The 23087-nt window shown below is 45.5% G+C and overlaps 1 protein-coding gene across 1 annotated transcript in view; it reads left to right on the top strand.

Annotated features, from left to right (window-relative positions):
* The first annotated feature begins 4579 nt into the window (after window positions 1–4579).
* LOC117536490 overlaps window positions 4580–23087 on the top strand; it is a 32262-nt gene continuing 13754 nt past the window's right edge. The window contains exon 1 of the mRNA XM_034201394.1: window positions 4580–4690. Coding sequence (XP_034057285.1) covers window positions 4582–4690 — 109 coding nt within the window. The 5' untranslated portion in view covers window positions 4580–4581. The remainder of the gene's footprint in view (window positions 4691–23087) is intronic.

Consider the following 23087-nt stretch of genomic DNA (forward strand, 5'->3'; position numbering starts at 1 on the left):
GCACAGTTGGTAGAGCTGGCAGCCCCGTGTTGAAAAATACAATTTAAAATCTCCAACAGTACTTAAAGCTATCGGCAGGAGACTGTTGGTGATATTTTACTCACTAGCCATATTTAGTCTGAACATTAAGTGAACTGATTGCATTTAAATACATTCAAATGAAGCAAGTCTACTGAGCAACATAAAGTCGTTTTGTTTTTTAAATAATGTCTGGTTATATGAGGAAAAAAGCTCTGGTGATGCCATGTTGTCAAACTAAATAAGAGTGATGGCTTGTTTGAGATGTCACAATCGGCCATCACAAAAAAAGTACATTCTTCTCATTTTCTGTATTTCTTTGCTAAACAGTAGAAGAATGCAAGCTGGATAATATCTAAATCAAATGAGACATGAATAATGATACACCTGGGAACATATGGTGACTTATCTGTGTTTGTGTTCAGGTAAATACCAAATTGGCCTCCCGGATCCAACCACCTGGAAAGCGACCTTCCACTCCTCCCTAAAGAGTCTGCTGGACATCAAGGAGGTGAAGGATAAATATAGAAATAACACATTTAAAATATACAAGCTGCTCTCCTCCTCTGGGATGAAGAAAGGTGAGCACAGAGGAGGCCCGGCGCCACCTCAAGGACCTGATGGATGAGAGTGAGCACAGAGGAGGCCCGGCGCCACCTCAAGGACCTGATGGATGAGAGTGAGCACAGAGGAGGCCCGGCGCCACCTCAAGGACCTGATGGATGAGAGTGAGCACAGAGGAGGCCCGGCGCCACCTCAAGGACCTGATGGATGAGAGTGAGCACAGAGGAGGCCCGGCGCCACCTCAAGGACCTGATGGATGAGAGTGAGCACAATCACTTTTCTAGATCTGATCTGGTTCTCCTATAAATACCAAATTGGCATAGACCGCCCGGACCCAACCACCTGGAAAGCGACCTTCCTTCAGGTGAAGGAAAAATATACAAATAACCCATGTAAAATATACAAGATGCACGCCTCCTCGAGACAAAAAGGAGTAAAGAGGTACATGAACAGAACATTTGCTGGATTGAGTAAAAATAATAACACAAATCTCATAGACATAACCCTGGTGAATATATTCCACATGTTGCTCACCGTAAAAGCGCTTGCTCTCCGATTCCTTCTTGCATTTTGTATAAATCTGGAAAAAATATTACACTGTTTTCTGCCATCAATTGTGAAAATTAGCAAATTGAGAAAACGGTTGGCAGGTTTTAGTCTAGCCCACTACAGAACAGAACATTCAACTTTTAAGTTAATAGATATTTGTTGTGATTATTGTAGTTTCTGAAATACAGCCGTTTTACAAAATAAAATCGGCCAAATAGTTTGACCAATTGAAGATTTGTTCTAAGCTCAGAGGACACCCCCGCACATCGGTTAATAAAAAAAACACATGGTTCCCTCGTGGAATATGGGCATTGTAGTTCATTGTGGACTATGTGTCTACAACAAAAGCTCTATTTACTGCACTGAGTAATGCTTGAATTACCTGTACATATTCAGTAGCAACCAATGGGTCTGTGCCTGGGAGCAACCAACAGGAAAAGGAAATCAGTCATTATTGAGACAGATTAATGTGTTGTTTATTTGGATCTTATAAGATTTGGGGGAAAAACGATCAACTTCACGTCTTTAAATGTTTGAGCATGCACGTGTCCTCTGTGTTTGTGTGCGTCTCGGACAGCTGTCCACGGAGCAGGCGGTGCTGCAGGAGTCCCTCCAGGAGTCCATGGAGAACGAGGCGCTGATGTGGAAGCTGCAGAACGAAGACCTGAGCAGCCCCCGCAAGGTGTCCTCCACCTCCACCCGCGCTCCTTCAGCCTCCAGTCCCCCCGCAGCTCCGGAGTCTTCTTGTTACTTGTTGGAGAGGCTCACACACACACACACACACACACACACACACACTACATGCAGTAAAAGATACACACACATGTCGACACAAATGGAAATCCAGAATAGCTATGACTACAGATAACCTTGTCCCTCCTCAGAATCTTCAAAATAAAATATGCATTGAATATAAAACTGCTTCCTCGCAGCTAACTGCAGAAGAGTGACAGTCAAAGTCATCTTACTATCACCAGGGCTGTTCGAGTCTCGACTCGTGTTCAGAATTAATTTAGTTTTCTTTAAAGGTTGGGATTTTTTACACCGAGGTTGTCCGTTCTGTGGCCTCAAACTTGTTTTGGTTTCCTTGTTTTATTGTTGTTTTGACCAAAGGACCAATCCAAGTGTTTGTGCATGTGTTTGAGTCTTGGTAATCACCCTCACTGAACCCTCCTCCTGCAGCTTTAACATTGGGGTCTTTGCAAAGAGTTGAGCAGAAGAGGCTTTGCTTTGTACGTACGGGAGACCCTGCAAAGTCTCAGAAAAGAGTATTTTGTGTGGATTTGTTATTGGTTTGTTGACCCTGAATATGCAATTAATAAAGTCTTGTTTTAAAGCTGGTGTAGCATTGTCGGGTTTTAAAACCTTGATCTACATTCACTCACCAGCCACTTTATTATATACACCTTGCTAGCACCAGGTCAGATCCTTCTGCCTTCAGAACTCCCTTAATTCTTCGTGGCATAGACTCACAAGATGCAGGAGACATTCCTCAGAGATTGTGGTCCATATTGACATGCTAGCAGGCAGTCGCTGCACATCATGATGCGAATCTCCTCTCCGCTACGTCCCAAAGGTGCTATATTGGATTTACGGAAAATAATAATGGGGATATAAGGAAAACACAGACACTCGTCACCGTGGTCACAATATCAATCGATCCAGCAGAGCAATAGCCTATACAAGGCTTTGGAGCCAGGGCCAAAGACACCTGGAAGCAGATCTGGGATACAGCAAGATGTACAACCTTCAGCAGTACATCCTCAAGCAGCAGAGGGCTGAGTCCTGTCCACCACCGGCTGAAGGCTGCATTGCATCAGCTACCTCCACTCTGACATCCAGCACTCCAGGTCAGCTCACAGTAATATGCAAATACTGCTTTAAGGTGAACATGACATTGACATAAATATTGTTTAATCTCCTAGTGATGGAGGAGGACAAGGAGCTGGAGAGGGCGATGTTGAATCTTTCTCCTTCAAAACTCTACACTGAACGAAGTAGGTGGATCCAGTTAGATACACAGTGATTATATAAACTTACTGTACATGTTAAAACTGTTCATTGTCCCCTGTGCTTTATAGGGCCACCAGCAGCAGTCTCCAGAGCCCCGGCTGTGTCCACACCAACAGGTTTTTCTCCAGCAGTGTGGAGGGATAACTGTTCCAACAGATTTTCCCTGCCATTACTATTCTCAACTAGTTTGTTATTTTGTCCGTGTTCTGGTCTGTTCTGATGCTTGTGTTATTCTGTTCTTCAACTAACTGAAGGAATTAACATGTCAGCAATGATGGTAAGTGTTTTTCCGTTTTTGCATGATATTTTTTTTTTAGACTGTCATACAAGGATTTGGCATTTTAAATATTGCAGTGGCTTAGAACACCTAGCTTCTTACCCTCTAAGACAGGGGTGTCAAACTCAATTTCATCGCGGGCCACATCAGCATTATGGTTGCACTCAAAGGGCCGGTTGTAACTATATAAATATATAAAATAATGTGTTATATTACATTATTGCCTTTGAATTGGATTACTATCGGATAGGATAATAACTTAGTAATTAACTACCAACTACGTCTGAAAGCAGAAGTCCAGGGCAAACAATAGCAAGTCTCTTCAGTGCGCATGTCACAAAACGAGATGCATTGTGGGACATGTAGTTTATGGGCAACCTGATTCTGTAAAGCGGCATGTAACCGTATATTAAAGGTATTATATTCTTTGCAAGCTCTTGCGGGCCCACAGAAAATGAAGTCGCGGGCCGGATGTGGCCCCCGGGCCTTGAGTTTGACTCCCCTGCTCTAAGATATCATGCCACACCTTTGAATGAAAGAGGTGCTTGCTATGTATACTGTTTCTCTGCTTTACCCGTTTCCAAACACATAGACATTGTGTTTTTCTATTTCAAATAATTTGGATTCACAAGTTAATACAACAGGGTATTTTCATTCTGTTAAAGAGACGACGGGTAAAGACAGATTGTGAAGCTTGAAACAACTTATCACTTGAGGAAAGTGACACAGGATTGTTTCTACAGCCCACAGGACTTATCCAACTGCCACTGCCACTGTGTCCAGACCCGATGGACCTGCTCCTCTGAAAGGTTATTGGGTTTTTATACTCCTCACTTGGATCCATCTTGAATCTTTTTCATACATATTATGTATATATACCCCCATTTGTTTTGGCCGTTCATCCTTCAGCCACTGCCGGTCCCTCCTCAGCTGCTCGCCATTGCCCCAAAGCTCGGGATAGAAGAGCAGGCGCCAAATGTGTTGAGACAAAGTATGTGTTCTTATACGAGCAGTGTATCTCACAAAAACTTCAATTTCATTCTGAAAATCACATTGTCACGGTGTCATACAGTAGAGTGCTCACGTTTGAGGTAAAGTTAAGTAATGATATCGTCTGTTTTCATTTTTCACAACTTCTTAAATGCTGCTTCTTAATTTCGATGTATAATGTGTATACGTCACTTGCCTCTTTGTATCGCATCACCCCAGATTCATCACCACATAATATGGCCCCTGTGGAAGCGCAGGGAGACACTGTCCTCGATGAAGGTATGGATATCTGTGACACTGTATTATAGCAGTCATTTATATAGAGCTTTATTCAATTTGATCTGATGTAACTGATGTTTTACAGCTCTGACTTACCCAGCGCCTCCTGTCCCCTTAGCTCTGACTTACCCAGCGCCTCCTGTCCCCTTAGCTCTGACTTGCCCAGCGCCTCCTGTCCCCTTAGCTCTGACTTGCCCAGCGCCTCCTGTCCCCTTAGCTCTGACTTACCCAGCGCCTCCTGTCCCCTTAGCTCTGACTTACCCAGCGCCTCCTGTCCCCTTAGCTCTGACTTGCCCAGCGCCCTCCTGTCCCCTTAGCTCTGACTTACCCAGCGCCTCCTGTCCCCTTAGCTCTGACTTACCCAGCGCCTCCTGTCCCCTTAGCTCTGACTTGCCCAGTGCCTCCTGTCCCCTTAGCTCTGACTTGCCCAGCGCCTCCTGTCCCCTTAGCTCTGACTTGCCCAGCGCCTCCTGTCCCCTTAGCTCTGACTTACCCAGCGCCTCCTGTCCCCTTAGCTCTGACTTGCCCAGCGCCTCCTGTCCCCTTAGCTCTGACTTACCCAGCGCCTCCTGTCCCCTTAGCTCTGACTTGCCCAGGGAAGTATATCTACTGCCCCTCCAGAGTCTTCTCCTTATACAATGCACAGGGCATGGAGAAGGAGATGACGTGGCCGGAGTTCCAGCAGTCGGACTTCTATGATGCTGAAAGGGACAGATGGATTGCAGACAAAAGGAAGCCCTAACATACCCTCACATACTCACATGCACACGCCACTTCCTGGGTCTACTAAGTTGCATACTAACTAAGACGTTTTGCCTGCTACAAAAACGAGACCCCAATAACAAAACAGTTTTGGTTAATGCCCTCAAAAAACTCAATTCATAATAATACAAGAACATGAGGTGAAAAACATTTCAGATAATGGATGGTGGTGAGATCAAATAAATCTATAACAATACACTATCTTCTGCTAAATTATAATATTATAATAAATATGAAGGTGCAATACAACATATCATATAGTCCAAAAATACAAAGAATATAATATGGTTACATCCTTTTTTCAGGATCTGATTGTTCTCTCTGTATTGTGTTTTCAGTGTTTTTTATATATTAAGTTCTATTTGTATTATTTCCTATATTTGATTCAGCTGTTTTTTAATAAATGATCTTGAATGCATCACTGTGGCTGTCTTTACTTGATGGAGGAAGTGATCGAAAGAAGAATGAAGCACACTCGCTCAATGTAAACATCTGTACAATCAACATATTTAAAAATATTGCTTATAAGTCAAATGTAAAATACAAAATAATTATATAAAACATTATTATTACTAATATTAAGATATCATTATTTATGTTATTGTTATGATTGCTATATATTAAGGTTAAAATAACCGTTATAAAAGCAGCAAGGAAAGAATAATTCATTTCTAACTCCAAATATCTGTTTCAACTCTAACTCTAAACGTTTGAAAAGATAAATGTAGTGTTTGTGTATGATGAGCAACATTTTGAAACTGAATGTGGGGATTTTGTTTGGGTCAGGTGGGATTCGAACAGTCGTTCTTTTGAAGAGGCTTCTGGCCAATAGAAAGTCTTCTATGGGTATACACGGCTTACCCCCGCGGAGTAAACGACCGGGGTTCAATTTCCCGACGGGGAGTGCACACACTTTTTTGTTGATGTGGTTAACAGCCATGCAGTACAGACATTCAGAAAAATAATGCCCCTGAACCACCTATAATGGAGAATATGTTTTTGGACAACTGTAAAGACTGTCTGTCGAGACCAGGAGGAACAGGGCGCAAACGCAAAGCAGGACATCTAAAGGAACTTATAACTGGACGACCGAATGTTGGTGTCTATAAAGGCTTGCCATAGTTTCCTGGTTCTGGCTGTCCATGGAGCACATGAGTAAATTGTTCCTCTTTGCATGCATATTGCCCTGATGAAATCCAAGGGCCCTTATCAGTCAGTAGTGAGCGATTGTCTGATGAACAGTCTATCAACAGTCAACAGCTTGTTTGATCCCTTGGAGCTTCAGATTCCCAGGTAGTACTTTCCAGTTTCTCTCAACACGGCATAAGGAACTATGAATCTGGGCAACTCATTGCCTTTAGAACTTAACGGAAGTGCATTGGCCGGGAATCGAACCCGGGCCCCCGCGCGGCACCCGGGGATTCTTTGATTACAATTCCATAAACGCTTTCCCATTCATTCTCTATGGTAGTGCTGAATCACTACGGGAGTCATTAGCATTCGGTGCCATTTCAGCTAGGTTAATCAAAAAATTTAAAACATAACTGTCCATGTTTTTTTTATTGAATCTGAATGATGGCTTGTTAAAGTATAAGAAACATATTTTGGTCAAGCTCAGGATATTATGTTTACATTTATTTTTTAACATCCCCAGTTACTGTGTGTCCACCCTGTTAATGTGAAAAATAGTAACAGGGTGGACATTTTATGCTAAACTTGGCTATTGCTACATGTGTGATGATAATCAAGCTAGCACTTGGTGACAACAGAAACATATATTTGATAGATGTATTTGCCATATTTTGTAAATGTAAAACAAATGATCAGTTTTTTAATCTAGTTTTTTCAAAGAGATATGTCCACTCGGGTGGACAGTATGCGTTCAGGGTTTGAACTGAAGAGATGTACATTTTGAAAAAATGATAAATAAAGATGTGCAAACTTAAAATTACATTCTAATAACATAAGTATATTGATTTACGGCCCAAAAAGATATTGCAGATGAAGTATTTTCAAGAATAACCAGGGCCAGGGGCCAATTTGAGGCCCCACGCACAGTTAATTGATGAGTGCTAGTGGAGCCTCGCATCGGCGAAACCGTGCCGCGCCACCCTAATTGCGCCACATAAGCGCGCCTCAGATGAGGCCCCCCTCCGCAATGTGTGGCCCCCTCCACAAGGTGAGGCCCCACACAGTCTGCATGATCTGCCTGTAGGGAGGGACGGCCCTGGGAACAACAGCAGCAGTACCAGTACGAATTGTAGTTGAAATATAGCCAGTGATGCATGACGTCCACTGTAGTGGAGAGGTGGTTAATCATGATTTCCTCCAAACATAACATCAATACTTTGATAATTTATGAATTATATGATTCCTTAGTTGTTACTTGATGTCACCACCTTTTGTATACCTGCAGGGGAGGCTTTCCATAAAAGGATTGGCAGGATATAGATGGGTGACTTAGGGCCCAGTCCAATAGTCCATTTAGCTTAGGAACCTTCCTAACCAAGTGAAATGACCCGGAAGTACGTCACTGGCAGCCATGATAAGTGCCGTTCCAATTCTCCAAATGAAAGGAAAGGAGGTTTCAAACTTCCTTTATAACCTCCTTTAGCTTAGGAACCACTGGACCTCCCTTACCGAAAGGAGAGGAGAAAATGCTGCCCCACAATGCCTTGCAGCCGCAGCATTTGCCGTCACTCAACAGTCGGCCGTTCACGGACACAAACGATAATGGGAGAAATGATATCATGAAAGTTACGGTGCTTATTACGCTTTTTAAAACGTATGTGGTAAGTTGCCAAAGTGCTTTGTTCTGAACGTTCATCAGTATTATAATCAAAGAGAGAAATATGAACGTTAGTTTTTACTGAAATGATCAAATAAAGTCAACATTTCACTGAGCTGTGTGGGGGTTGTTCAACTTTTAAAGATGTTTGAATGGTGATATACACAGTGATAGATGTTAAGGACTAACGTTTATAATAAATACATTTGTATTTATTTTAAGATCTTTTAATAGTTCATACAATCATACGTATTGGGATCATTTGTATTAATGTGGACCGGAGGGAGAGGGTGACGAGCATACGTTTCACTTTCCTTTTTTATTTCAATTCCAACTTTGGTCATGAAGAATATGTTTCTCTGTTGTCCACGTTCATAAAGCATAAAGCAACAGCATCAGAGCACGGTGCAGAGTCTCTAGATGAGTTCACAGGAGTCCCTCGTTCTTATTAAACATCCATGTTGTAGTCCTCTGTATAGAGAACTGTAGTTTCCATAGTTTCCCCACAGCAGCAGACGCACACAATGACGTCCGCTGGCGCATCATAAACACGTCGGAAAGTGAAAGTGCATTCGGATTCTCTAAAGTACCGCGGTCTCTTCTCCTAAATCCTTTTGAATTCTCCTATCCACTATCACTTAACCCCGTGACGTTTCACTCAGAGGTCAAGGAATAGGAGATAGGGTTAGAATTTAGGAGCTAATTTTTGGATTATCGGAACGCAACCCAGGTCCATGTGGCTTTCTGTCGTCCATCTTGGTTTTGAGACATGTATCATGCACTTACACTGACTTGGTACTGAGTGGCAGTGTATGGGATGATGCAATAGGGTCCTATGCAGTGGCGTTTTCTCCCGGAGGCCAAGGGAAGCCAGGCTTCCCCTGTTTTTTCGGATTGTAGTTATAATTTAAATAAATAAATACAAACACTTTGTTTTGTTTCGATAATTCTCCTTTGCTGTGTGTTGCTGCCGGCCCGGCTCTCCCCCATTCTCATTGAGTATTTTACAAAGAGTGAAACAAACAGCGCCCCTCTAGATGTTATGGTGAAACAGTAGATTGCACTCACTGTTGCGAGAGGAGGCCAGCCGAATCTAGCTTCCCTTGGTGAAAAAAAATGGAGGGATTGACCAATCAGATGAGGCCCACGTGATGCCCCTGCCAACCTGTGATTGGTCAGGGCCATGCCAAGGGAAGCTAGCCGCCTCTTGCTTCCCTTCAGAGGCGGCTGGCGGCTGGCGATTTGATTGGACACTGCCATCCAATCAAATCACATCAACATCAGTTTTAATACTGTAACTGTCATCACCGCCGTTAGAAATTATCAAGCAAATGAAGCATTATGGAGGGTGGAGATTTGGCGTACTTAATCAAACATAACTTTACTAAACTTCCGCTACAGCAGCAACTACAAATTAAATCAGATGACAGGCAAATGCCCGCACTCGAGCTGTGTGTACGCAGAGGAAAAAGGGAGAGAATCGGACGTTCAATGAGGACAATTATGTCCGCACGGAGTGGCTAACTGGAAGCGCTAAACTTCAGCGTCTATTTTGCTGGCCATGTCTTCTTTTTGACAAGGATTCGTGCTCCCTGAACAATCCTTGGGCAACTTCAGGATTCATCGACCTTGCCAACCTGTCACGGGCAATTGAGAGGCACGGTAAATCCAAAAATCACATAGATTGTGTGATTGTCTGCATACATTAATAAGTAAAATGCTTAAATTAATAAGGAGAGAGTTTCAGCTGGAGAGTGCGTGCGGACCTGTCGGTTAGATAACAGGCGTGTGCAAGTCCTGCATCTGTGTGATACCAATGTGTGTAAAATGATACCGGGCGCTGTAATCACTCATCTGGTTACGTTATTGACCACCCCCCGACCCAAAAAATGGGCTTCCCCTACATTTTTCCCGACGCCACGCTACTGGTCCTATGTAGTGGCTGATGGTGCAACTATGCAAAAAAAAACAATGCATATATAAGAAAACACCTTTTGAATAGCTGTCCACTGTAGTGACCTCTATGCATGAAAGGGTTAAATACAAAATATATGATATAATGTGCTGGGGACCTAAATGGCACCGAATGCTAGGAATGACCCACGGGTGTAATATATCTTTGGCCGCGAGTGTCGCTGTGGTGCACTTCTGCCAGTGAGAGCTGTCTGCTCCCCCCGCTCTCCTTCATTGGTGAGAGACTGGACAGCGACGTGACTGCATACATCTTTTTCATCTCTGTACATTACGACCAAACTATAAGGTAAGTTATATTAACATGTATTAACAGAGAAGCGACATGTAATGATATGTTATCTGGGCTCTGTCTGACGTGTTTTAGTTTAAATGAACGCTATAAAGTTGTCCGTGTTTCCTACGTGTATCGAGTCCAACGGCTGCATGTGCACGGCACTTTGGGATGAATAATTACCGCGTGTTACTTGTGGCGAAATCCTCCGTTTGTGTGCGTTTATATTTAAATATATAAATTAACGCAGGGTTGCCAACTTTGGGTACCTGGCTGGAGTGAGATTTTGATATCATGGGTTTAATTACACATATGCGCACTAAATGACTGCTGCCTACCGTGTCAGTAGCGGGACCTTAGCATATATATATAGGATACAAATACACAATATTGGACACAGACTATAAAGGGCACAACGTTTCATTCACTAATGAAAGTCAAACACATGGTTGTTTCCACTGTTTTATTGTGTGCCTGTCGCGATAAGCAATTAATTGACTTATTGTACGATAAATAAAAATGAACTCGATAACTTTTCTGACCTCGATAAATTGCCATTTACATGAGGATGTGACTAGCAGTTTGAAAGGATTTACTCGAATTATTATATATTATCATTATGTCAGTGGTCTAAAATGGTCATACAACGGTGCCGACAATATTATCGTTTATCGCAATAATTTCTGGGGAAATGTATCCAACAAAATTAATTATCGTGAGAGGCCTATACATGAAACACACACAAACACACACACACACACACACACACACACACACACACACACACACACACACATCTACAGACTTACTCCAAACTGCCAAATATATTAATTAACACACACTCACTCTCATATACTCTTTGGCCTAGTACAGGGGTGCCCATCCTTTTTTGAACCGAGAGCTACTTTTAAAATGGCCAGTCTGCCGAGATCTACCAGTCCAAATAGAGATAGAGAGGCGTAGCCATTACTGACAGTAAATACACACTTCTACTTGTATAAAACTGACCTTTGTACGATGAATACTCAGGCGCGTTTTTATGTACAAAAGTGGTGGGGCACAAACAACTTAGATGTCTATAAGCTTCTGCAGTGAGGTTCATGGCTGCTGAGGCACTGGCACTGACTCTTCAGGTTTACAAATATTATATTTTAACCTAAATCAAAAATATAATATTATTTTCAAAAGCTTTTTTTGTCTGATGCTTCAATTAATTTTAAACAGACAGTTCAACAAAAGGATACCCAAAAAATGTAATTGTATCATTTAAATATTGAATTGTTCTCTCTTAGTAAGATCCCATTATCAATAAAATTGCAGTCTTACCTTGACTTGAAGATTAAGTCCATTTGCCTATCCTTCTGGACAAAAATCTCTATTACTTTTTTGTAAAAGTCCTCCTTATGTTCTTGTAGTTTCAAAAGTCTATCATAAATCTAATCTAATCAATAGATTTATGATTCGAAAATTATAAAGGTAGGGTAGACATGTGGATATTATCCGGCTGAACAAAACGTGCATTTATCTAACAGGTTTGTTTCCCACAGACCTTATTTGGAGCTATTTTCTAAAATCCTATGGAGAAATATCATTGCTTTTTTGTGGAGGGAAGCCATGCGCAGCTTACTTCCGGGTTTTAGGACGCGTCACTGCAGCTCTCTCGTCTCCTCTTCACACACCACACTTTTCGCGGCACACGTACTTACAGCCAATCAGCTCTGAATTATGTGAGATGACGTATGGTGGGGATGGCAGCTCTATGCCCCTATGGTCATTATTTTTTTGCCACACACATTAAATAGGAAAATACTCTGAGCATGCGCAGTGTAGTTTTTACAGTCACCATTGACTTAAACAGGGAGAGGGAGGGGCAGGATCGGGTTTTGTCCCACATGGCTCTAAACAGCTCAATAGGCACACACTGTAGACACTAATTAGAAGAACACAGACTAAAACAGCAATGTACAGACAAATCAGACGATTAAACATGATCTTAAAATATATTTTATAATTTATTTTTTGCATTTTGTTGTTATCATTATTTGTAATACTTTCTGCTGACACTAGGTGGCGCTGTGCCCCACCTGCCCCTAATGACCAGTCGCCACTGTGAATACTTCATAAAATACTGCAGATCCTTTATCTTACCTCTTTCTAATCTACACACATACAAGTATTTAACTGAAGCTACACAACAGTGTTGTTGATACAGAGTTGGAGTTTATCCACACGTCACTACAGTGGGTAATGTCTTCAAGAAGCATTGAACAGTGCTGCCACATATGACACAGGGAAACAAGAAAAGACTCTAAACCCTTTCTTTGCCATTATATAAAAATAGTGTTGCTACAAAAGTATAAATGAGGCTTACTAATAAGACAACTCAGATCTGAAGCTACTCAGGAATCTGCTGCAACAGTGCAATAAAAAAGACAACATTAATATAATCAAACCCTTTTTTTGTTGCATTTTAATAGATTATAAAAAGAAATGCCTTTTTTAAAATAGGATGCAAGCAACACTAGTTTCTTAACCTGAATTGATAATAGACTATCATCAATTTAAGTTTGCATTCTTATACCATTTTGTACACTAATTATAATGAATAAGTTCAAACTAACTAAAACTTACAGCTGATTAATAACGGTATCTAACTTGAGTTTTTATTAAATCAAAAACCTGTTGAAATGCTGCTGTTATTTTTACTGTCCCCCAAAAGCGCGTCGGCAGCCTCCAGGAATGCTTCGCCGTCTTTGAAAGACTTCATGTGTTTCGCAAGAACGTGACTGACACGATAAGATGTTCTGGTAGCAGCCTTGCTCTTGTTGTTGGGCCTGGTGAAAATGGACTGCTGTGCATTTAGCTGTCCTTTCAGGCCCCTCCCCTTTTGGAGCATAGGGCAGAAATAGGAGGGAATTCCGTCTCGTAGCGTTTGTGCACTGTTTTGAAATGCCGCTCCTAAATTACCCTTCTTCGATAAAGCCACGCTCGCATTGCAGATGAGACAGATGGACTTTGAATTGGAATAGATACACAAATAATGATCCTCCCACTCGGAGTGAAAATTATATATTTTGGGCTTTTTTGCTTCTGCCATAATTGCGGTCTTGTGTGTGTGCGGACTGTCACTCCTGTTGACACGGACAACGTCAGCGAACTAGTGCCCACTGCCCACCAGCCACGCCCCGACACATGGGTTCACGCCGGCCAATCAGAAAGCTTTGATGCATTCAAGTGCATTATTCTGTCACAGGAAGATTATGTTAAAGATATGTTCGCGACCCATTTAGATTTTGTTTTTTTTATAATGTCTTTTTTCTAATTTAATTAATTTTTTTTATTTTTTATTCCTCCATGACCACGACGCCATCTGCGATCGATTAACTTGTGGACAATGATCCCTCGCTCTACGCCTCCTGTACCCAGTCCCGGACTGGCCATCTGGAGGACCGGGGGGTTTCCCGATGGCCTGTGCTGTTAAGTGGCTCGCCTCACACAGGGTGACTGGCTGTCCACATGATGTGGTCTGTCTCACACAGGGTGACTGGCTGTCTACATGATGTGGTCTGCCTCACACAGGGTGACTGGCTGTCTACATGATGTGGTCTGCCTCACACAGGGTGACTGGCTGTCTACATGATGTGGTCTGCCTCACACAGGGTGACTGGCTGTCTACATGATGTGGTCTGCCTCACACAGGGTGACTGGCTGTCTACATGATGTGGTCTGCCTCACACAGGGGGACTGGCTGTCTACATGATGTGGCCTGCCTCACACAGGGTGACTGGCTGTCTACATGATGTGGCCTGCCTCACACAGGGTGACTGGCTGTCTACATGATGTGGCCTGCCTCACACAGGGTGACTGGCTGTCTACATGATGTGGTCTGCCTCACACAGGGACTGGCTGTCTACATGATGTGGTCTGCCTCACACAGGGGGACTGGCTGTCTACATGATGTGGTCTGTCTCACACAGGGTGACTGGCTGTCTACATGATGTGGTCTGCCTCACACAGGGTGACTGGCTGTCTACATGATGTGGTCTGCCTCACACAGGGTGACTGGCTGTCTACATGATGTGGTCTGCCTCACACAGGGTGACTGGCTGTCTACATGATGTGGTCTGCCTCACACAGGGTGACTGGCTGTCTACATGATATGGTCTGCCTCACACAGGGTGACTGGCTGTCTACATGATGTGGTCTGCCTCACACAGGGTGACTGGCTGTCTACATGATGTGGCCTGCCTCACACAGGGTGACTGGCTGTCTACATGATGTGGCCTGCCTCACACAGGGACTGGCTGTCTACATGATGTGGTCTGCCTCACACAGGGACTGGCTGTCTACATGATGTGGTCTGCCTCACACAGGGGGACTGGCTGTCTACATGATGTGGTCTGTCTCACACAGGGTGACTGGCTGTCTACATGATGTGGTCTGCCTCACACAGGGTGACTGGCTGTCTACATGATGTGGTCTGCCTCACACAGGGTGACTGGCTGTCTACATGATATGGTCTGCCTCACACAGGGTGACTGGCTGTCTACATGATGTGGTCTGCCTCACACAGGGAGACTGGCTGTCTACATGATGTGGTCTGCCTCACACAGGGACTGGCTGTCTACATGATGTGGTCTGCCTCACACAGGGTGACTGGCTGTCTACATGATGTGGTCTGCCTCACACAGGGTGACTGGCTGTCTACATGATGTGGTCTGCCTCACACAGGGTGACTGGCTGTCTACATGATGTGGTCTGCCTCACACAGGGTGACTGGCTGTCTGCATGATGTGGTCTGCCTCACACAGGGTGACTGGCTGTCTACATGATGTGGTCTGCCTCACACAGGGTGACTGGCTGTCTGCTTGATGTGGTCTGCCTCACACAGGGTGACTGGCTGTCTACATGATGTGGTCTGCCTCACACAGGGTGACTGGCTGTCTACATGATGTGGTCTGCCTCACACAGGGGGACTGGCTGTCTGCTTGATGTGGTCTGCCTCACACAGGGTGACTGGCTGTCTACATGATGTGGTCTGCCTCACACAGGGTGACTGGCTGTCTACATGATGTGGTCTGCCTCACACAGGGTGACTGGCTGGCTACATGATGTGGTCTGCCTCACACAGGGTGACTGGCTGTCTGCTTGATGTGGTCTGCCTCACAGGGGGACTGGCTGTCTACATGATGTGGTCTGCCTCACACAGGGGGACTGGCTGTCTACATGATGTGGTCTGCCTCACACAGGGTGACTGGCTGTCTACATGATGTGGTCTGCCTCACACAGGGTGACTGGCTGTCTACATGATGTGGTCTGCCTCACACAGGGTGACTGGCTGTCTACATGATGTGGTCTGTCTCACACAGGGTGACTGGCTGTCTGCTTGATGTGGTCTGCCTCACACAGGGTGACTGGCTGTCTGCTTGATGTGGTCTGCCTCACACAGGGTGACTGGCTGTCTGCTTGATGTGGTCTGCCTCACACAGGGTGACTGGCTGTCTACATGATGTGGTCTGTCTCACACAGGGTGACTGGCTGTCTGCTTGATGTGGTCTGCCTCACACAGGGTGACTGGCTGTCTACATGATGTGGTCTGCCTCACACAGGGTGACTGGCTGTCTACATGATGTGGTCTGCCTCACACAGGGTGACTGGCTGTCTACATGATGTGGTCTGCCTCACACAGGGTGACTGGCTGTCTACATGATGTGGTCTGCCTCACACAGGGTGACTGGCTGTCTACATGATGTGGTCTGCCTCACACAGGGAGACTGGCTGTCTACATGATGTGGTCTGCCTCACACAGGGTGACTGGCTGTCTACATGATGTGGTCTGCCTCACACAGGGTGACTAGCTGTTTACATGATGTGGTCTGCCTCACACAGGGAGACTGGCTGTCTACATGATGTGGTCTGCCTCACACAGGGAGACTGGCTGTCTACATGATGTGGCCTGCCTCACACAGGGAGACTGGCTGTCTACATGATGTGGTCTGCCTCACACAGGGAGACTGGCTGTCTACATGATGTGGTCTGCCTCACACAGGGTGACTAGCTGTTTACATGATGTGGTCTGCCTCACACAGGGGGACTGGCTGTCTACATGATGTGGTCTGCCTCACACAGGGTGACTGGCTATCTCCATGATGTGGTCTGCCTCACACAGGGTGACTGGCTGTCTGCATGATGTGGTCTGCCTCACACAGGGGGACTGGCTGTCTGCTTGATGTGGTCTGCCTCACACAGGGGGACTGGCTGTCTACATGATGTGGTCTGCCTCACACAGGGTGACTGGCTGTCTACATGATGTGGTCTGCCTCACACAGGGTGACTGGCTGTCTGCTTGATGTGGTCTGCCTCACACAGGGGGACTGGCTGTCTACATGATGTGGTCTGCCTCACACAGGGTGACTGGCTGTCTACATGATGTGGTCTGCCTCACACAGGGTGACTGGCTGTCTACATGATGTGGTCTGTCTCACACAGGGTGACTGGCTGTCTGCTTGATGTGGTCTGCCTCACACAGGGTGACTGGCTGTCTGCTTGATGTGGTCTGCCTCACACAGGGTGACTGGCTGTCTGCTTGATGTGGTCTGCCTCACACAGGGTGACTGGCTGTCTACATGATGTGGTCTGTCTCACACAGGGTGACTGGCTGTCTGCTTGATGTGGTCTGCCTCACACAGGGTGACTGGCTGTCTGCTTGATGTGGTCTGCCTCACACAGGGTGACTGGCTGTCTACATGATGTGGTCTGTCTCACACAGGGTGACTGGCTGTCTGCTTGATGTGGTCTGCCTCACACAGGGTGACTGGCTGTCTGCTTGATGTGGTCTGCCTCACACAGGGTGACTGGCTGTCTACATGATGTGGTCTGCCTCACACAGGGTGACTGGCTGTCTACATGATGTGGCCTGCCTCACACAGGGTGACTGGCTGTCTACATGATGTGGCCTGCCTCACACAGGGTGACTGGCTGTCTGCATGATGTGGCCTGCCTCACACAGGGGGACTGGCTGTCTCCATGATGTGGTCTGCCTCACACAGGGTGACTGGCTGTCTACTTGATGTGGTCTGCCTCACACAGGGTGACTGGCTGTCTGCATGATGTGGTCTGCCTCACACAGGGTGACTGGCTGTCTGCATGATGTGGTCTGCCTCACACAGGGTGACTGGCTGTCTGCATGATGTGGTCTGCCTCACACAGGGTGACTGGCTGTCTGCATGATGTGGCCTGCCTCACACAGGGTGACTGACTGTCTACATGAAGTGGTCTGCCTCACACAGGGTGACTGGCTGTCTACATGATGTGGTCTGTCTCACACAGGGTGACTGGCTGTCTGCATGATGTGGCCTGTCTCACACAGGGTGACTGGCTGTCTACATGATGTGGTCTGCCTCACACAGGGTGACTGGCTGTCTACATGATGTGGTCTGCCTCACACAGGGGGACTGGCTGTCTACATGATGTGGTCTGCCTCACACAGGGTGACTGGCTGTCTACATGATGTGGTCTGCCTCACACAGGGGGACTGGCTGTCTACATGATGTGGTCTGCCTCACAGGGTGACTGGCTGTCTACATGATGTGGTCTGCCTCACACAGGGTGACTGGCTGTCTACATGATGTGGCCTGATTCCATTGGCTCTGACGGTTAGAAAGAGATGTTAATCAGCAAAATCGAGCAAGGGGGGCCAGAGATGGGTCAAATGACCCCAGAAGTGTTTTTTTTGTTTTTTTGCTAAACCTCTCTAAAAAGGTCAAATTTAACTTGTTTTGCATCAATCTTGATACAGGGTACTTGTTATATGTTGTAGTTTGGATTCCTAAAGCTTTTAGTCTACTAACCCATCATCCAAGGGTGGTTTTCACTATAAGTACAATTAATTTAATTTTTTCGGACGGACATAATTTACTTTTTTTTTTTTTTTACTGTGTTCAATCTGAATTTACTTTAAAATAAAAACATCTATATTGATTCTGACACTTCTACATCCAACTCACAGGTGTAACCTTGCTTTGAGAAAAAAGATTATTCATTAAACCCTTTTAGAAGGGAAGATATGGTCATTTGTTCTGGGACCCGAAAAACAGGCTCGGGGCTTAACAGGTTAAGGTCTGTCAGACCTTCAGCACCATAAGCTTTAAAAACGTTGATGGAGCAGTAGAAGTATCTGATAGTGCCCCGCATGGGCAAGACGTGTAGGTGGCACAGAGCGACAGCCAATGAAATTGCAGCATTACTGATGCTGTCCATGGTGCTGAACCACTGTTTTAGCCAGCTGAGATTTCTTTAGATTACATGTTCGCAGGTTCGACCCCCGGTTGGGGCAAAGTCTGTGATACATTATCAACGATAAAGAGCTATCTGTTAATCAAGAAATGTGAATCCTAATGTGTTATAGTAACTGTTATTGTGTTTATATTTATTTATTACCTTCAAAAGAAAAACTCCTAAGGTATTATTTATATTTAAGATATGGACCATGTAGTATAAATAATTTACTTATGAATGAGACATGTAGATATTAATCAAGAAAACATCTTTATTGTAAACAACAGAAACAAAGCAGATTATGTACAAAACATATAATATATAAGTAACAATAAGGTAGAAGTAAATAAAGTAAATAATATTTTGTTAAATAAAGTAAATATAAAAAAGTAAATAAAGCAGTAGTAAATAGAGAATTAAATAATGTAAAAGTTTTAAAACACACAGGATGACAATTTGGCATTAACAGACACACAGGAGGAAAACAACAGAAGTGATAACTATTCATGAAAAAAAACCTTGTCATTTTCCCTTTTCAGCCTCCCATCTATTCTTTTCAGCCTCATAAAAAGCAGACTCCTTGAAGTTCTTCCAGGTCATCTTCTTCTCCATGCCCTGATCCCTGTAGAGTGATAACACTTTAGCAGGACAGTACACATACTTCCCTGCTACTCCTGGGAATCCTGTGTGTATGTGAGGACTGTTTGGGCCCTGCTTGAGTTCCTTTCTACAAAATCCGCATTTTCGACCTTTGTGCTCGGGCTCAGTGTTCTTTCTTTTTAGCTGGACTCTCGCCTCCACACTTTGCTTCATAGCTTCCAGTTTCCGCGGAAAGAAAGCTGTCTCCGCAAAGTCTCCAAATGGCATTTTAGGGTCTGTCAGACCTTCAGCACCATAAGTTTTAAAAACGTTGGTGGAGCAGTAGAAGTATCTGACAGTGCCCTGCATGTAGAGGTGGTGGATGGAAGAGCCATCATTTTCAAAGCGGGCCTTTGGCTGGCCGCAGGAAAGACACCTTTTTGTTTGTTTCTTCTTTTGTTGTTGTTGTTGCTGGTTGGCCATAATGTTTCTGACCAAATTCTCAACATGTTCTAGTGTCAGAAGTGTGGCTGGGGTCTGAACAGTAGGTGTGGCTGGGGTCTGAACAGGAGGTGTGGCTGGGGTCTGAACAGGAGGTGTGGCTGGGGTCTGAACAGTAGGTGTGGCTGGGGTCTGAACAGGAGGTGTGGCTGGGGTCTGAACAGGAGGTGTGGCTGGGGTCTGAACAGGAAGTGTGGCTGGGGTCTGAACAGGAGGTGTGGCTGGGGTCTGAACAGGAGGTGTGGCTGGGGTCTGAACAGGAGGTGTGGCTGGGGTCTGAACAGGAGGTGTGGCTGGGGTCTGAACAGGAGGTGTGGCTGGGGTCTGAACAGGAGGTGTGGCTGGGGTCTAAACAGGAGGTGTGGCTGGGGTCTGAACAGGAGGTGTGGCTGGGGTCTGAACAGGAGGTGTGGCTGGGGTCTGAACAGGAGGTGTGGCTGGGGTCTGAATAGGAGGTGTGGCTGGGGTCTGAACAGGAGGTGTGGCTGGGGTCTGAACAGGAGGGGTCTGAACAGGAGGTGTGGCTGCGGTCTGAACAGGAGGTGTGGCTGGGGTCTGAACAGGAGGTGTGGCTGGGGTCTGAACAGGAAGTGTGGCTGGGGTCTGAACAGGAGGTGTGGCTGGGGTCTGAACAGGAGGTGTGGCTGGGGTCTGAATAGGAGGTGTGGCTGGAGTCTGAACAGGAGGTGTGGCTGGGGTCTGAATAGGAGGTGTGGCTGGGGTCTGAACAGGAGGTGTGGCTGGGGTCTGAACAGGAGGGGTCTGAACAGGAGGTGTGGCTGGGGTCTGAACAGGAGGTGTGGCTGGGGTCTGAACAGGAGGTGTGGCTGGGGTCTGAACAGGAGGTGTGGCTGGGGTCTGAACAGGAAGTGTGGGGTTGAAAACAGCAACAAGCATGGTAACAACTGGCACCCTGGTGGTCTCACTACCCTCTGTGAGAGAGTGCCAGAGGACCTGCCTCTCTTGCAGTTTCTCCGGGCTGATGTTTATGGAGGAGCTGGTGTTCAGAAGCTTGCTGAGATGCTTCACATACTGACAAATGTGGTGTTTTGTTGTTGGGTGAAGCATACTGTTTGGGTCTGTGCAGGAGTCAAGCACAAGAGCAGCATAGTCCTTGTCCACAAGCTTCAGCATGTCCTTCTGACTATGGTGTTTGTTGAGCAGGTTGTCAACAGCCTGCCTCATAGGGCCTGTCCAGCGCTTGTGGTCCAACACAAACACCCTCCCACCAGTCTTCACAGGTCCAGTGCGAGCCGCAGTTGGCGAGGACAGCAGAGACTTCAGACATGTGGTTTCTATAACAACAAAAGACAGATATTCATTAATGTCTAAGAAAACAAAGGTTCTGTATAGAAATAAATGATTGGAATCCAGTCACTGATGCTGAAGGATTATTCACTACTTTGTCTGTGCGTCTAAAGTTTACCTGGCTCTGTGTAAGGCTCCAGAGTCGTTCCTGCAGTCACCTCTTGTTTTACTGAAGGAAGGTTTGCAGGAAACTGAAACAGCTTGGTTGGGGGGATGAAGCGTGGCTGAAGAAGCTCAGACTGGGCAGTGGGGTTGCTGCTTTGAGGAGGTGTATCCAGGGCCTGGGTAGAGTCTGCCTTACTCCTGTGCTTATCCCAGTCTAGAGGAACTGGGCGGCAATCAGGCTCCACATATTCCAGGCCAAACTTCTCTCCAGTGTCTCTGTTACGGCCCGTACACACAGCAGCTTTTGGCGATTTGTCCACCGCTTCCAGCGCGTCTCCGCCCATTGACTTTGAATGGGGATGACGTCACTTTCCCTCGCTTGTCGCCGAACTGCATTGTGGGGGGGCGAGGCGAAGATTTCCAGGATGTTCAGGATTCCAAAGTTGAACAATGTTCAACTTTTGAGGCTGAGCTGGAAGCGACAGCCAATCAGATCCGTTTATGCAAATCTGACAGTTCATGCGCTAGCCCAGGGGTGGCCAACCCGCGGCTCTCGAGCCGCATGCGGCTCTTTGCCTAGTTTCATGCGGCTCTTCAGTTCATATCGAATTTTATATGTGTGAGTTTGGGGGAGAGACACTGACTCCTGACTAGTGTTGCATGGTGTACCGATACTTGAAAGGTATACCGCGATACCCTGCCGTTAAAAACGTTACGATTCCTCCGTTTCATTAGTATCGGTACTTTAAGAATGACGGGGGAAAGTACTCCGGTGAGAAAGCGCCGTTTTAATAAGAGCCGTGTGTGTTCAGCGCTCTGCTTCCACTCCCTGCACTGCAGCCGTCCCTGCAGTCCCGCCCCTCTCAAGCACGCTCTAAGTCCCTCCCCTCTCAAGCACGCTCTAAGTCCCTCCCCTCTCTCGTGCACGCGCTAGCTGCCAGAGCATGTGAGAAAACCAGAAGCATGGCTGCAAGTGGGAGTACAACTGCCGCTGCGCCTCGGCTTGTTGAGAAAAAAGACGCCAGAAGCGATGTATTTTAGCTATATCTCTGACAGTGAGGGCAAGCCTACGGACACCACGAGGCCCGTCTGTAAGAAATGTATTAATTTTATTTAATACGAATTCTTGTCATTTATTTTATTTATTGTTCTCATTGTTTAAAAGTTTGTGTTATGGTTATGGTTCTGGTGTGAAATAAAGCACAATAATTACATTTAAGACTGTTTCCCTTTTTTTAAGAAAAAGAATCGGAATCGCAATTCTTGACTTGGTATCGAAACCAAAATGTTGGGATCGTGACAACACTAGCTACTCCTGACAGTTAAACCTGATATTTAGTAGGTCTGTTAAGTATTGAATGCTGATAATTCTGACGTAATTTGGCCGGTCAAAGTTGTTCGGGTTCGGATAAAATAGCTCCGTTACTTTCGTCCCGTGTTACTTTCGTCCCGGCTCTCCCTACGTGTGTATGTGTGGTGTCAGGTGTCAGTATGAGAGGATGACAGCGCGTCTAATTTTGATGTGGCCCAAGAGCCAATCACAATAATACCTGTGATGCAGTGAACCAATCACCTTTGAGGGGGGGGAAACCTATCGTTGATTAAACACTATCCCGTGTTTCCCCTACCATTGTCTTAGAGGGGCGCTGCCCGCCAACGGAGCCCCGCGCCCCGCCAACGGAGCCCCGCGCCCCGCCAACGGAGCCCCGCGCCCCCCCCCTGGAATTCAAGGTGTTATATATATATATACCACCAAATTGCAAATAATCTATAACTACTGTCACTTTTCACATTGAACATGTGCTCTTTTATTAAATAAACTAAACGCTTTC

Source organism: Gymnodraco acuticeps, unplaced genomic scaffold (genome assembly GCF_902827175.1).
Source record: "Gymnodraco acuticeps unplaced genomic scaffold, fGymAcu1.1, whole genome shotgun sequence".
Classification (NCBI taxonomy): Eukaryota; Metazoa; Chordata; class Actinopteri; order Perciformes; family Bathydraconidae; genus Gymnodraco; species Gymnodraco acuticeps.